We start from the raw sequence: 17761 nt of genomic DNA on the forward strand, positions 1-17761 counted from the left end.
ATGCTCAAACTTCGGTTTAAAAAGGCTTTGTCTACAAGTAAACAGAGTAATAAACCTCAGAAATATCAATATTTAGACTGTTATATTGATCGAATTTTATGGGACCAATAATTATTGGAAAGAAAAGTTTCAAGCCTTTGAGGGTAAATCCCAAATCAGAACATTGTCAGTTAGCATCATTAGCCTGAGGTCTCATTTTAAATCTTGTATCTGGTGCCTGAAGATCCAATGTAAATTGATAAATGTGAAATCTGATGTATACTAATCTAAAATAAATCTGAAATGTGTATATGCCCCAAGGATCCATAGGGACAAAGAGCATTCCAATTTCAGCCAGTGCTGTTTTCTTATTGTGCACTTTTGTGTATAGGATCCACCCACATCAGTGTCTCTTGGGCTACGAATGGAAGAAATGATCTTCAACTTGGCAGATACGCATCTCTTTTTCAACGATTTAGAAGTAAGTGGAGAGTTATTTTGCTTCCAGTCTTTGTTAAATGTGTTCCATGTCTGTTAAAGCTATCACATAATTACTAATTTTATCATTTTTTGATAGACAGAAGAATGGGGTTAATGACTTTAGCATTGTTTATTCTTTAAATTGATGAATAATTTAAGATATTCCATTGAGATTTGTCTGAATGGAATTTTAGTTGTTTACATCCTTCCATAATGTCATGACTATACCATAATGTAAAATGAGTTGCAACTTTGCTCTGCTCAAAATTTAAATATTGGACACCATCTTAAAGGCTACTAATCTCTGATGTATTAATGACTAAACATTTTGACCACATAGAAGCCGAATTTGTCTAAAAAAATGTTTTACAAACATAAAAAAGAAACTTTAAATGTAATGCTACTGGTTTCCCATGTGTCAGGAAGAACAAAATCCTTTGACATCTATTTGCAGGGGTAAAGTTAAAGTTCCAGAGATCATTTCACATCCATTTACAATTAAAGAGAGAAAACGTCTTTTTTTTTTAAATCTGAGGAAATGTTCCAGTAACTGGTTTCATTTCTGTTAATGTGGAATTGTTAAGAAATTGGGTACATATTTGCAGATGGGCATAAATGTAGAGCCACAGTCTCCCAAATGCAAAAAGAGGTTTCACTGAATACTCCCATTTATTATATAATTGGATCATTGTTCATAGCCATATGATTTTAAAATTTATATCATGTTGCTTTTTGTACAAAATTCAATTTTTCAAGTAATTGTTTTTTGATTTGTAGTAATTTCAATTTTAAAAGAAATGTTAGTAAAATGAAAATCATGGGAAAATTCTCCACCAGTTGGAATCATTCTTCAGTGCTGTGATAATGAACTAGATTGCATCCTAATGCAACAAGACCTGACTACATTCATGTTTAGTGATGCATGGCAAGTAAAAGTCAAACCAGACTAGTACCAAAAAAATGATTTACTCCAAGTCTTTAATATTCAACTACAACAAAGTTCAAATTTATTGTCAAGCATCATGTACAACCCTAAGATTCTTTTTCCTAAGGGCCAGGCAGAGTTTCTACTTAATGGTAGTGCAAAAAAAACTATGCTAAAGTTGCATATACAAAAGAGAGAAATGCAAACAAAGTACAAACAAACTGCAATACCGAAAATAAATATTCAATAATAAATAATGTGCAAAGTAAGCATCTTTGAATTTGTTGTTTAGGAGTCTGATGGTGGAGGGGTAGCAACTATTTCTGTACCTGGTGGTATGAGTCTTGTGGTGCCTATACCTCTTTCCTGATGGCTGCATTGAGATCAGAGCATGTCCTGGGTGTGATGGATACTTGATAATTGCTGCTGTTCTCTGATAGTAGCATTTCATGTAGATTTTCTTGATGGTGGAGAGAGTTTTGCCTGTGATGCACTAGGTTGTGTCCACTACCATTTGCAGGGCTTTCTACTCCGAGGTATTGGTGTCCCCATATCAGGCTGAGAAGCAGCCGGTGAGCAAACTTTCCATTACACATCTATGGAAGTTTGCCAAGGTTTTCAATGCCATACAAAATTCACTGTTGCTGAATCCATACCATCAACCTGTACAGTTGTTGTGGGTTGGTTCCTATTAACTGAACTTCTCATAAAGCCAGAGAATGAGCACAAGACATAGCTCCTCTCCAAATCCTTTTTTAACCAACATGCCAAGAAAATGATGGAATTCTCATCACTTCTATGAATGAGTACTGCTCCAACAATTCCCGTATGCTCAATATCATCCAAGAAAAATCAACTTAATTGTTCAGAATCTAAACCACCACCTAAGAAGTTTTCTCTCTTCAGCACCAATACCTTCTGCTTCATTTAATTTAGACATACTGCACAGTAACAAGCCCTTCTTATCCACAATCCCATGCAGCCCAATTAACCTACAAACCCCAGTACGTTTTTGAAGGGTGGGAGGAAACCAGAGAACCCAGAGGAGAGCCACATAGACATGGGGAAAGCATACAAACCCCTTACAGACAGTGCCAGATTTGAACCAGGGTCACTGGGACTGTAATAGCATTGTGCTAACCGCTACTCTAACCAAAGCTGTCCACAGGATGTTTTACAACTGCTATCAAATTTCTTCAACAGAAACTTAAAACCTCTGCTGTCTAGAAGGACAAGGGAAACAGATGCAGGGGATACCTGACATGTTTGTTGTCATCCAAGTTGTGTACCATTTTGATTTGGAAATGTTTAACCATTCCTTTATCATCACACAACAATGATTTAGGAACACTTTTACCACAAGGATTGCAGTGATCAAGATTGTGGCACAATATTGGTTTCTTAAAGAGTGATGAGAATTAGATGACAAAACAAAATTGGCAAAGTCACTTCCCATGAAGAGTTGATTGTCTTATGTAGTGATGATTCAGGGACTAATGTTAGCACAACGAGAACTTTCTGCTTTTCTCAATCGACCTGAACAGGTGGATGGGGTTTAGTAAATGTATTCTCCAAGATACAGCAGCTTTAGCAATGAAGTATCCTTTGGGAATATGTGCTTTAGACTGTAATGAACTGAGATAACCAGATGTTCAAATGCATTTGGAGCCACTTCTGAAATATGGAACACATTAGATAAAAAACATGTCTTCCTTACTTTGTAACATTAATCCTCAGTGAGGCAGCTAGTTTGGTGAATAGCAGAATGCGATTGCAGCGCCAGTAACCCTAGTTCGAATCCAGCACCTTCTGTAAGGAGTTCCTGCATGTCTGTGTAGGTTTCCTCCGGTTTCCTACCACATTCCAAGGCGTAGTTTCAAAACTCGAAACGGTCAACCAGTTTACCTATCTCGGCTGCACCATTTCATCAGATGCAAGGATCGACAACGAGATAGACAACAGACTCGCCAAGGCAAATAGCGCCTTTGGAAGACTACACAAAAGAGTCTGAAAAAACAACCAACTGAAAAACCTCACAAAGATAAGCGTATACAGAGCCGTTGTCATACCCACACTCCTGTTCGGCTCCGAATCATGAGTCCTCTACCGGCATCACCTACGGCTCCTAGAATGCTTCCACCAGCGTTGTCTCCGCTCCATCCTCAACATTCATTGGAGCAACTTCATCCCTAACGTCGAAGTACTCGAGATGGCAGAGGCCGACAGCATCGAGTCCACGCTGCTGAAAATCCAGCTGCGCTGGATGGGTCACGTCTCCAGAATGGAGGACCATCGCCTTCCCAAGATCGTGTTATATGGCGAGCTCTCCACTGGCCACCGTGACAGAGGTGCACCAAAGAAGAGGTACAAGGACTGCCTAAAGAAATCTCTTGGTGCCTGCCACATTGACCACCGCCAGTGGGCTGATATCGCCTCAAACCGTACATCTTGGCGCCTCACAGTTCGGCGGACAGCAACCTCCTTTGAAGAAGACCGCAGAGCCCACCTCACTGACAAAAGACAAAGGAGGAAAAACCCAACACCCAACCCCAACCAACCAATTTTCCGCTGCAACCGTGTCTGCCTGTCCCGCATCAGACTTGTCAGCCACAAACGAGCCTGCAGCTGACGTGGACATTTACCCCCTCCATAAATCTTCGTCCGCGAAGCCAAGCCAAAGAAGAATAGATGAATAATGGCAGAGCTGCATCATTTTTAATAAATGTATGAGTCAATTAAAAATACAAAAATGCTTTGTTGGTTGTTCACTGCAGATTTGTTGGGTTAATTCCCGCCACCAGGGATACGGGCTTCCAGGAGATATTGATTTATATTAATTAGAGTTTTCAGGAATGACTAGTGATGGCACTATTTCCTTTCAGCCTGGAATGTCTTAGAAACAGTATTAATCTCACGATGGGAGATCAGCTCCTTGGGACTGGGATGAGAAACTTTTTTACTCAATCAGTTTTAAACCTTGAGAATTACAGAATCATGGAATATTTATGATGTCGAAGGGGTCCATTTGTGCTATGCAAACCAAAGATAAGCTATCCAATCTAACCCACCTTCCAACATTAAGGTGCTGATAGGGAACTATGCATCTCAATATCTGTAAATTTCAGATCTCTTGCAACCTTGAGGTAAAAAATTACTTCTGCCTGTTCCCTCCACACATCACTTTGAATCTATATCTGAATTTCTGGCTCTTTCCTGTTTATTCTGTCTAGGTTCCTCATAATTCTACACACCTCAATTAAGTTCCCCTCAGGCTTCGCTTCCCTATTACAAAGAAAACAGCTCCACCCTATAGCTAAAATATTCCAGTTCAGACAATATCATTGTAACTCTTCGCTGCATCTTCACCTCTGTCACGGCTGTGGATGCTCAGTTCTTGATTATATTCAAGGCTGAGATTAACAGGTGCTTGGATACTGAAGGAATCTAGAATCATAGTGAGAACAATGTGCAAGTTCATCCATAATCTTGCAAAATGAAAGAGAAGGGTGACGCGGTTAGTGTAATGCCTTTATAGCACCAGTGATCAGGATGCGGGTTTGAATCCTGCGCTGTCTGTAAGGAGTTTTCTACGTCCTCCCCGTGTCTGCATGAGTTTCCCCTACTATCATTCGAAACATGCCAGGGATGGAATTAATTGGGTGGCATGAACTCCTGGGTCAAAATGGCTTGTTACTGTGCTGTAAGCCTTTTTTTAATTAAATAAGAGGTATAACCTACTCCTGCTTCTATTACTTCTGTTCTCATGACAACCATTCATTATGTAAAACTGTTTACTGATTTGATGCTATTGACGAGTTGTCAAGATCCCTAAGATGACCATTTAGTTCACTAACAAATCTTTGGCTTAAAACATGCACCCTGGACAGGTTTTAACCCAGCAGGATCAACTTAAATAAAAACTACTTGATATCTAGAGGAAAATGGAAAAATTTATTTGAAATAAAGTTACAAGATCATAAAATGGGAAAGAGACAAAAAGGAGAAGAATCAAATAAAAGAAAGATTAAAAAATACTAGCCATAGTTTTATTTTAAATGCAGAATAAACATGCTAGGAATTTTGGAATTAAACATAAAGACATAACTAAGTACTAGAAGACAATTTGTTCTATCATGTCTGCTCTCTCATTCAAGAAGGTAGCATCTGACCTCACTCAACCAATATTGCTTGATTCTTTTCATATCTTATAAATCAATGGACTGTATCCATGAACTTGAATATACTATAAATTCAAAATATTTTATATTTCAATGAGATCATCTCCCATTCTTGTAAATTCAATTGAGTATAAGTCCTGCCTGTTGGTCTCTCCTTGGGATAGTTTGAAGATTAATGATTAGTATCTTAACTCATCTTTAGTAGTGAGATTACTTATATTTTGACCACACAAAAGGAGACCAATTGGCTGATTAAATCCACACCAGCTACCAGGAGAGCAATCCTATTCATCAAATTCATTCTCTCCTTTTTCACTACACCCTCGAATGCATGCCCATTGATTTCCTCTTACACATGCCAATCAATCCCCTTTCCCCCATCCCATTCATTCTTTTAGTCATTACCACCAAGGGCTAACTTACAGTAGCCAATTAATGTACAAGCATGAGTTTATTGTCATATCCATAAATACAACATACAAATACACCAAACTTCTTGCTGCAGCCTTACGTTTGCACAAGATACACCAGCAACACTTGTACAAATTATCATAATGAACCATGAGGCAGGAAAAGAAATAATAAATATAAAAGGGTAGATAAATATTCACAATTGCAGTTAGTGCAAAACAAAAATGCTTTAATAGGACTAGAATGCCTTCTAGTAAGAAGGAAACAAGAGCACAGAGAAAACCCATAGGGATGCAGAGAGAATGTGTGCAAATTTAGTAAGACAGCACCCAACATCAGGATCACCCCAGTTCCCTGGAGCTGTTGAGCAATAATACTAAATGCTGCACTGCCCATGATAGATTCCACCTATTCTATGCTTTTATGTTTAAAAACAAAACATCTTTTGTTTCTCGTTGATTCATTATTCAGAACCTGGGATATTACTGGCATCTATACTTTCCCTTAATAAGATCACTTTCGACTATTAGATTGAGAAAGTGGACACCAAATCTATGCAGGAGAGTTAACAGAGCGCTCACCATGAACGACTGAGAATTATAAAAGGGAAGCAAATTTCCTGCAGATATCCAGGCAGGGGAATTTTTGTTTCATTGATTTCAATTGTTTGAAGCCTTGATGACTGGAACTAAAGTGGGCAGAAGAAAGAAAGTACAGAAGGGCCTGTTGGTTCCTGTTGGATAGAAAGTATTATAGTAAGTAGGGCGGAGATAAGATTATGACAAGTTAGATATAATTTATTATTTTGATCTTAACTGTTGTGGTCTTGATGATATGTACAGATAAGGGGCTCGAAAATTGTTGACACAACTTGCACAAAAATAGCATTATGGTGTTGAAATTTGCATTGAAGTGAATTGAATCTCTGCATGTCTAAAGATTTGATTCTGAAGTTGTATACAGTTTTTGGTTACAATTTAGTTTTCACTTGTACTTTTTCCCTTTCAAATTTTGTGAACAGTAGGTGAACACCCAAGTTCTTATCGGCAAAATTTTCAACCACATTGGCCTGAAAAGCAGTGATCATTGTTCACTGACAAACCATCTAGCATTTACTCATGCTGAGTGCTCAGAAGCAATTCTTGTTGAAAGTCTAATCACCTGTGAGCATGTAGGATGGCTGCTGAAAACCACCGTACATGCTCACAGGAAAGACTCAGCCTTCCTACATCTTGAACCACTCTGCTACAAGCATTTGTCTAGACCTATTAATGGCCTTGATGACATGTATGTCAAATAGATGTGTCGTCAACATCACTGGAACCATGCCACAGGAGATGTAAATGAATTCATTTTCAAAGACCTTGTCCATCCAAGGCTTTACATGAAGCCACACTATTTTCTGAACGTCTTGGAAGAGCAAGGTCAATTCAGGTTAGGTTTTCTCACTGAAGCCTGTAACCTTAAAACTTCATGAGCTGTTCTTGAAAAATCAACATTTCTCTCATAGGATTGTTCCAGGCCACAACTGTTAATAAATGCCACACCACCATCAGTTTCTAACTGCTGCACAAGGGAGTTCAATGATGTTCTTTGCTCTAGAACAGGAGTCTCTTCTGTTTCTCCTTCAGCAACGGGTTAGCACAGACGCAGTGGCTGAAGCGTCTGCCTCTATACTCCATGAGTCTATAACAGGAGCAGACAGACCAGGCTTTTGCCACAATGACAAAATGGAAATGCACCTAGACTGCACTAATTTTCAAGCTTCCATTCACTACCCAGAAATATTCCTCTTCATGGAATGAGCACATTCTTTCAGAATGCAGTTTATGTAAAAATGTTGGGAGAAATTTTTAAAAGTCCTTTCCAAGTATGCTTTCAGCCCTGAAATCTCATTTATCCACTTCTTTCAGAGGTCATTAAAGATAAATTTCAAAAATACACACCCTCTCATGCTCATTTTACCCCCACACACACATCCCCCCCCACACACACATCCCCCCCCACACACACATCCCCCCCCACACACACATGCCCCCCCACACACACATCCCCCCCACACACACATCCCCCCCACACACACATCCCCCCCACACACACATCCCCCCCACACACACATCCCCCCCACACACACATCCCCCCCACACACACATCCCCCCCACACACACACCCCCCTCCACACCCTGCAAAATCAGTTAACATTCATCATGTCAGATTTGTTTGTACATTCTGTTGTAATGAGAGCCAACTTGTGCACAAAGCTGCTCATTCAACTCAGAGCTCAGTTGATTAGCACTATGGATACTGCCACGCCACCTCTCTTTCTCCTATTATGGGCACTGGGCAATACTCATGGCCACCCTTACAGCAAACAAAAGCTGAAGTATATCATGTATTTTACATTTGTAAAGTATTATTATGTGACAATAAAGGAACCTTGAACCTCCTAGGAAACCACTAGAAGATCAGTGCAAGTGGAGTTTTGCTGTCTGGCAGTACAAGCCATTGGACTAACTGAATTCTGCTCATCCTTTCAATTTCTTCATCTTTTACTCATTCGGAAGGATTGAAGTGCTCTGCTGTCTTTTCAGGCTACAATGTTAAATAGTTAGGAGGTAGCAGACAGTTATATGAGTTCTGTACAATTGATGACATGGTGAAAAACATCCTAGATACAAAGATGATTGTCTGAGACTTGCTGGTTCTTGTCTACATCAATTAGAACATTTACAGTGATAACGCAACAGAAGATTATGGAGCCTTATTGTATTGTGAGCCAATGTTGACTCCCTTCATTCACATTTAATGGAGGGTATGTATACAACAAGTCTAATTTTGTGAAGAACTTGACTTCCACTAAATCTACACAAAGATCTTGGGATGTCAGCAACAATAGTCCTTGCCTTATTCAGGGTGGTTTTTGAGTCGATGAATAATTTAACCTTCTTAGCAGCCTTGTATACTTCTATGATTGAGGCTGCCTGTTTGCTATGCTTTCTCCTTTAGCTTGTCTAATTCTTTATCCACCTGAGATTTTGGTAAATTTACCATATGTAGAGGTTTGGAATATACAGATTCGCCTGAAGCACGTCAGGTTTCGATAACTTTTCCAAGCATGATTTCACTCTACTACATCTGCTCTAAACACATCTTCAAAGTGATCTTTATTTTCCTTGGCGACTCCTTCCTTGGTAATATTGGTTACCCTTTGTACTCAGCTACGACTATCTCTTGAGACCATTTCTACTTCCTGCCAAAAGTAGATGATGCAATTTCCCAAAATAAGCAATTCTAACCATGATAGAATAATCCACTGCTGGGTCAATATTCATTTCTATTGCCTGGTTATTTACTTCTCAACTTGAAATGTTGCTATTTTTCTGTCATTTTCCAATCATGAAAAAGCTATACAAGCCTTGTTCTGCTCTAACTGAATCAGCTTCAGTGCTTTGCAGTTTCTTTTTTCTTCCATGTTCCACAACTTTGCTGTCTGTGAAACAATCGCCTCAATAAAGTTTGGTTTTGCAAGCCTACCATTCAATCTATGACAAGAATTCATGCTGTCACACCAGCACAGTGCTGACTTCATCTGAGGAATGGAGCTTTCATGGTTGCCTTCTGAGTACATGTTATATTCACACACATGATTTTTAATAATATTTATTTGTTATTTTTCACTGCTAATTCCATCAAGCCTAGTGCAGTGTAGTAGGCCAAGTCAAATTCAACGCTTCATGTGTAACAAATTCATCATTTAAGCCACGCACACAAATATCATTTCCACACCGCATGGTTTGAAAATTGCAATGTCTGAATAAATTCTTCAAATGTAGCAGGATAGATGGTGAAAAGTTCCTCCCATTGTTTCATTCCTTATGTCAAACTTGTGTGTGTCTGCTAATTCAAATGGTTGTGGACTGACATAATCCTTTAGTTTCTACAATTCTGTGGAAAGAATGTCTTTGACTTAATGTGGGACTAGGAGATTAGTAAGCATATGGAAAGTCTCAATACCAAGCTCTTTAACAGCCTTCTTACACTCTGCTACAGCTGTATTTAGTTGATGTACATTTTAAATGTGATCCTGGATTTTGAGAACCTTGTGAGCAGTAAAAAAGCATTTCCCACACATTCATACAGGCAGTGAAAGGCTGACATGCTTGATTGGACCCTCCTGGGTCATCTACAGTAAATATCCTGTCCATGCAAGCTGCCATTATGTCCCATTTCCCATCTAAATGGAAACTGCTGCTGCAGTCAGAGCTGCTCTACTTTGATACTTGTCATCCTGTGTATTCAGTCCTCCTGTCAGCAACAGATCTTTTGGTACAGCATACTGCTGCTGTTCTTTTAACTGGCACAATTCATGATCCATGGCATCAATCAGCAAGGTTCTGCAGTCATTTAAAGAATTTCTCCAAACCTTATTTTTTTTCTGGGGATGATGCTTATTTGTTATGACTCTCCTTGCCGACAGTTGCACTGCATTTGAAATGGTCTGTTAACCAGTTTCACTAAACTAGTAAGTATAATATTTAATAATTTCCTGGAGAAACACAAAGTTCACATTGGGTGTGGGTTGCATTAATGCAGACTAACAATATCTACCACATGAGCACAGCTCATTTGCATTAGTTATAAATCCACTATACGTAAATATACGTAATATCCTTTTCCCCTCAGGAATGCTACCTGATTTGCTAAGTTCTTTCAGCAGTTTCATCGTCTGATCTGTCCTTGCCACTAGTCCAGTCTCAGTCATACTCATCGTCTGCCACCACCTCAGGATCGACCCGAGTATTCTCGTAAAGAAAGAGGAGCTGATCAACTCCAGTTGAAAGAGACACCAGAAGAAGGGCAGAAAGGGAAGAGACAACAATGCAGCTGGGACATGCAAAGGGAAAGGAGGAGGGAGGCAGAGGCTTGTATCTGAGCTGTTGATGTTGTGAAGAGGCTTTTAAGTTGCGAGGATTCACACTGACTAAGCAGGCCATGAGTTTATTTTGTGACATTGTGAATATGACCTGCATTGTTGAACATCGAAGATTTCCCAGGCAACCCCCTGCTAGATTGCTTGGATGTAGTCTTCATTTCCCGCCACCCCTTGATCATATGTGATCCCTTTTGAAATTTTCCACCACTTGTTCAGCTCTTTCTCAATGAATCTGGAAACCTGCTCCTTACCCTGTGGAATAAATGGCGTAGCTCATTAAATATTATTTTCAGTTGTCGGTAGCTGGAAGAGTGCTAGTGCAGTGTGCGCGTGCTGGCCGATGAGCATTCCACTCTGCAGCTAACTGCTTCCAGCTGCAAGAAATTGAACCAGAGCTCTCCAATAACACCAGTGATTTCTGGAATAATCTAGCACTGCATGAGGAGGGGGGTGGGGGGGGGAACAGAACAGTCCTGTTTCCTAAAATATGCAGTGCAATATCTTGATTTTTTTTTTAATTGACATAATGTTAAGGAGACCTTTCATTCTGTTTAAATGACAAAGAAATGGTACTAAGGGCTTTCTCAGTCAATAGGTTTTCAAAAAGGGAGGCCATGAAACTCTTCAGGGGACACACAAGAAACTGCAGGTGCTGGAATCTGCAGCTAAAATCAAGACCCCTCCAGAGTTCTGGCCTGAAACCTTCTCCCTGCTGAGTTCCTCCATCTGATTGATTTCTGCTTGACTCTTTCAAAAACCCTTGCAAAAAAAAAGCTAAACAATGTTATTTGTGGGAACAAACGCATTGGCAAGGAAGTAGTAACGGCAGTTTTGAAAAGGAGCAATGCTCTCTCAAGAACGCAGCCAACGTCACCCTGGTTCCAACCTCTCTTTGTTACTACCTTCAGGAAGAAGGTACAGAAGCTTGAAGTCCAGCAACTCTAGGTTCAAGAGCTTTTCAACAACTGTCAGGCTCTTGAATCTCCCTGTAACCAGGATCACCACAAAATCTGCCTACACTATTGAAATGTCACTCCTTTCTTCACTGAATCCAACTGTGAATATTTATTTATCTGGCCTCTTATATTTTACTGTTTTTGTCTTGGCAAATTGTAGTAATTTAATTTTTGAAATTGGTGTAATGTGGCAATTTATCTTTTATGATTGTGTATCTGGGCTGCAGCAAGTCAGAATTTTGGTGCATCTGTATTTTGTGCTTAGTACTTGACATTAAATTCTCATCAACTCAACTCCACTCAATCCTGCAGTTAAGTAATCTTTGGTGTCCTTGTGTGGTAAAAGGTTTTCTGCATCATAATGTCTTGTGCATATATATTAATTAAATCTAAATTTATAAAATGCATCATGCCCTCAAAGTCCGATAGGTTTATCAGGTAAAATCAACCATAAAAACCATCATAGCAACTTGGAAGGCTTATTGCTTCTCCCTATATTCACACACAACAGGTAAAACTTCACAACACTATTGTTGCCTTGGTTAAGCCTATGTACTTCTATAAAGAATTGCATCATCTTGTTTACTCGGGTGTTTATTCTGTTTGCAGTGTTTCTGTAAAGAGAACAAGGACATGATTGATAACATAAGACCATATTTTACACAATATTATAGGACATTTACCAAGCTCTGTGTGTTGCCTTAGTCATGAGTGGGCATCTTATTTAATTTTAAATTCCAGAAATATAATATGAGCAAGGCTCCATTTGCTGTTTAAATGAGTTATAAGATGTGCTGAGCCTACTCCAGCCACTTATGTTCTTGTTTGAATAATGCACAACTAGTTATTGACTGATATGTCTAAAACTTATGTATAGTTATGTTGAACAGATAGAAATGTATCAGAGAAAATCTTACTGGAGATAATGTTGGCATGATAATGCTGCTCTTTTTTTCATTAGAGATTGAATCATGATTGGATAAACTGATTTGTAACTGTACATCCAGCATAGCAAACAATGTCAGCGTTTTGAGGAGGTGGCAGGGGTCATGTTTGGTTCCAATATGAGAAGAAAAACAATGAATTTTGTAATTAGTAACAAGCAATCAACTCACCATTGGCTGACAAAAATTTGGTCACCTTTGGCTATCCTCTCTGTGGAAGAAGGTAGGAGATAGATACCTAATTTAGACCTAATCTGCAGAGAATCCACTAAGAAACCAGAACAGTTCCAGCTGTATGAGGTATTACGGGTAGGGAAGACAGCTGTATTTTGAGCCGTAGAGGGCAGCCCTGAAGGCCGAAGCAGCCGGGTGTAGCTGTCTCAGCCCACGCCGGCCCCTCGGAGCCCCTGCCTTGGAGGGAGAGGGGTGAGTAGGGAGATGGGTCACAGGCTGACAGCATCATCAGCCCGCCCTTAACCAGATGCTGCGGCTGTACATTCAGGTCAGACGAGAAGGGTTGGAATCGACGCCTTGAAGCTGGCCACTGCGTATTCAAGAAAAACTGGTGTTTTCCCTGCTTGAAAATGCCTAGAGATGCACATGGGATAGAATTGGAGGAACACAACAATTGGAGTTTTGTAGGAATTGTACAATATCACACAACTAAGAGTCAAATGTACAAGTTAACATTGTTAATTGGCAGTTGTACATTGCAACTGATGTTTAAATGGCTCTGCAGCCCTCACTGTGGCCAATTAAATAGTTAACTCAGACATTTTTGGGACATGAGAGGAAAACCGACCACTAAAGGAAACCCATACAGTTACAATCATTGGTATTCCATTTAATTTAGAAGAATAAGTGGTGATCTTTGGGGGAAAAAAATATAAGATCCTGAGGAGCATGATATCAAGATAATTCCTCTCATTTTGCTTACAATGACTCTTAATTTTAAAATAAGATGCTTAGGAATTTCTTCTCAGAGAGGACAATGATTCTCTTGAATTCTCCCTCCTGCAAGGGAATGCTGTGGAGATTATATCATTGGGGGCATTTAAAGAGGAGTATTTTCCTTTTTAATCTTAGTAACTTCCATCAATTCTCTTTCATCAAATTACCATTAGCATCAATCCCTTCTGATTCCAAGGCTCAAAGCTTTAGACTTCCCTTCTAAAACATTGCTATATCTACATTTGACTGACCAGTTGTTCAAAATAAGCTTCTTTAACTGAGTTTTTAGTTACTTGCTCTTGTAACCATGAAAATGGCTCATTGTTTAATGGGTTTGATAGAACTGTGAAGCACCTGAGATGTTTCAACAGGATGAAGCTCTATGATGCGCTCGTTATGGCTGCAAAGAGCAGACCATTTGTTTAATGCCAGACACCTGTGATGCCAACTTGAGCCTGTCAATAGCAAACATATAAAACTAGCTTTTCCTTCTCCAAGTGCCCTGTTTCTCATGTGAGAACATAACTGGGTTCTACTCTGTGAACTTCTGGAAATATAGTTGAGATTGTAATCTAAGTGAGGAATCACTGGCATAAAACTTCAATACTGCAAGTTAGTGGCGATATATTATTTTCAATACCATAATGTATATGTAATATTTACTTGTCCTTTGGCTAAAAGAGATGGCCTGTCAGCTTTTAGTCACCATTCTTAGTGATTAGTGAAGGGGGAAAATTATAAGGGGAACATGAGGGGAAATTTCTTTACGCAGAGGGTGGTGGGGATGTGGAATGAGCTTCCGGCAGACGTGGTCGAGGCGGGATCATTGGTTACATTTAAGGAAAGACTGGATCGTTACATGGATAGGAGGGGACTAGAGGGGTATGGACCGGGTGCTGGTCAGTGGGACCAGGAGGGTGGGGATTTGCTACGGCATGGACTAGTAGGGCCGAACTGGCCTGTTCTATGCTGTAAGTGGTTATATGGTTATATTATCAACATGCTACAAAAGGTAGAAATTAAATACTTTAAAAATCAGAATCATGTTTATTGTCATGAACATGTGTCACAAAATTTGTTGTTTTGCGACAGCATTATAGGTGCAAAAATTGCTGTAAATTTTATTTCCGTAAATGCACTATTTAAAAATAAATAAATGAGTACAGAAGAAGAGGGGAAAAAAAGTGAGGGAATGTCTGTGGTTCATTGTCTATTCAATGTTCTGATGGCAGAGGGGAAGAAGCTGGTTTTGTACCATTGGCTCTTCATCTTTAGTCAACTGTATCTTCTTTCTGAGGGTGTGGTCTGGGTGGTGAGGGTCCTTGATGATGAAGGCTGCTTTCTTAATGGAGTGAAGACTAATGTCCATGATGGTGCAGGCTGTATTCACAACACACTGCAGTCTTTTCCTGTCATATGCATTGGCATCTCCATTCCAGACAGTGATGCAACCAATCAGAATGTTCTCCACTGAACACCTGTAGAAATTTGCAAGAATGTCTGATGACAGACCAAATCTTTTCCTAATGAAATATAGCCACTGGAATCTTCATGATTGCATCAATATGGAGGCCCCAGGATACATCTTCAGAGATGCTGACACCCAGGAATTTGACGTTCTTTACCCTCTCCACTGCTGACTCGTCGATGAGGACTGGCGCATGTTATCCTGGTTTTCCCTTCCTAAAGTCCACCATCAGTTCCTTAGTTTTGCTAACATTGAGTACATGGTGGTTGTTGTGACCCCACTCAACTAGCTGATCTATCTCACTCCTATCTATGTCCTCATTGCCATTGTGATTCTACTAACAACCCATGATGTATTCAATATAAGCTAATGTGTTAATGCTGTGACTGGCTGCTAAAAGCATTGAACTTCTTTTACAAGTACCAAAAATTTCCATTAAATATAAAACATTGTTATTTTTTAAACAATTGATAGCTGAGCATCAAATCCTCAGTTACATCCTACATTGCAAGTCCATGGGATGTGAACTTTGCATCAGCTGTCGATTCCATGCTATCGTCTAATAATAATAATGATTCCATGCTACTGAATCAAGAGGTAGAGCTTGTTAGATTCTATGGGCTCTGTTTAAATCTGTTATGACTGCTTGATTGGAGTACCTATATATTTGTATTAATTATTGCTTTGAATACATGGCTAGGGAAGTATTTTGTTTTTCATTACACTTTGAATAGCTTTGAAAATCCTTACTGGTGCTTAACCACTGAACACTTCATGAAGAGACTGATATTGAAGAAAGGAAGAGATTTTACTCTGTTATAAATTCTGTTGTATTGCTCTTGTTTTGCAACATAGCATGAAGAATAATTTTGCTTTACAAGTCTTTATTCTGGAAAATTGTCAGGCACTGTTCTTTCAAACATTAGTCAGCCAAGCTCAACTGAAAGTAATCAAGTTTTTTTTAATGACCTTCCTTTTGTGTACAAACCTGCATCTGTTTTCTACAGGGGAAGGAAGAATTGAAAAGATTTCAATCATTTCTAGTTTTGCTTATCACAGTTAATTAACATCAATTTCTCTTTAAATTGTTCCTGATGTTTTTCTTCCACAAAATCTCGCATAGTATGCTCTCTTTTACAGATGAAGCAAAATCAATTTAAAATACCAGTTTGCAAGGTAGCTTTCTTGAACATCTGCACCAAATTTTGACTTCTTTCATCATTGATGATGCCAATTATAGACAAATTGAGAGCTGGCACATTTGATAAAATTATTTAAAATCACTGTACTTGTTTAATTAGAAGACCATTGCCTTCAGCATTCTACAAACAAAATACAAAGAGGTTATATGAAAAAATATTGTTATTTCTAACAATTTTCATGTACTGTGATATTTTAAGTTAATTCCTTTGCTCTATTTTGACCGATTTTCTTTCCAAATTGGTTGATGGTCAATGCTAATTGTAGAAGGTTCATATCTTCTATTACTCCATTCCACATCCAAGTTACTACAAAAAAAGAGAGAAGTCTGAAGAAAGCCATCCCATGACTTTTACAATGTTCATGTGATGGATGTACCAGAACAATTTTAAGGTATCTTTGGGTTCAGATTACAAGTGGAAATTAACCTTGTGTTATACGGCATCACCTGAACTTGTGTTAGATTTCAGGGTGCAAAAATACTGGAGAAACTCAGCAGGTCATGCAGCATCCATAAGAATAAAAGGCCTTTGACATTTCAGGCCAGAACCCTTCATCCTAGTTCACTTGCAATGTTCCTTTGTAATCATTCCATGTAACATACTTTTTTTTTAATCTACAGTGTCTTCAGTAGCTAGTGATTTGTGCTCAGAATGGAGTACATTTCCCACAACTACCATAACTTTGCTGTTACATCATCATAACAGACTTGATTTTCCTAAGTAGGCATTGCTCTCCTCATTTTTCCAAAGTCGATCCAGATGGTTTTGAAGCTGAACAGTAAGGCATAGCCTCAAGTGATTTGATGGGAGGCCAGAACAAACACTTCTCCATGAAATTCTGCAGAAAATCTTTGACTGGCAATAAAACCTCACCTTCAGTCTTAATCTCTGTAAAAAGCTGTTTTTCAAGACCTCCTGATCACATTTTTTATTTCAACAATTAAATAACATCAATTCTAAAATGAACTCAAATAAATCTGTACTTTGAAATTATTAAAAGTATTAAGCAAACACAAATAATATAAATAATACTTCCCTTTATTTCCATTATCTCACACACACACACACACACACACACACACACACACACACACACACACACACACACACACACACACACACACACACACACACACACACACACACACACACACACACACACACAAAATGTCCTTCAGATAAATGGGCTCACCAGTCCTGCACCAGGTATATCCTGGTGTGAAATTTAAGCACAAATTTCCCAGTGTAAATGTTAGGAAATCTCAATAAACTTCTGCTCTGACACCAGACTTCATGGAAAATTTGGCCTGCAAGTTCAAAACAGTGAGATATAG

At 39.0% G+C, this 17761-nt stretch overlaps 1 protein-coding gene across 11 annotated transcripts in view; it reads left to right on the forward strand.

Annotated features, from left to right (window-relative positions):
• eya1 (EYA transcriptional coactivator and phosphatase 1) overlaps positions 1-17761 on the forward strand; it is a 192768-nt gene that overhangs the window by 106596 nt on the left and 68411 nt on the right. For all 11 annotated transcript variants that reach the window (XR_011352235.1, XM_069921239.1, XM_069921248.1 and 8 more), the window contains one exon: positions 371-460. Coding sequence is in view for 10 of the 11 variants with exons in the window: in XM_069921239.1 (XP_069777340.1) it covers positions 371-460 (90 nt within the window). In the remaining variant the exon portion in view is untranslated. The remainder of the gene's footprint in view (positions 1-370; positions 461-17761) is intronic.

Source organism: Narcine bancroftii, chromosome 2 (assembly GCF_036971445.1).
Source record: "Narcine bancroftii isolate sNarBan1 chromosome 2, sNarBan1.hap1, whole genome shotgun sequence".
Taxonomy (NCBI): Eukaryota; Metazoa; Chordata; class Chondrichthyes; order Torpediniformes; family Narcinidae; genus Narcine; species Narcine bancroftii.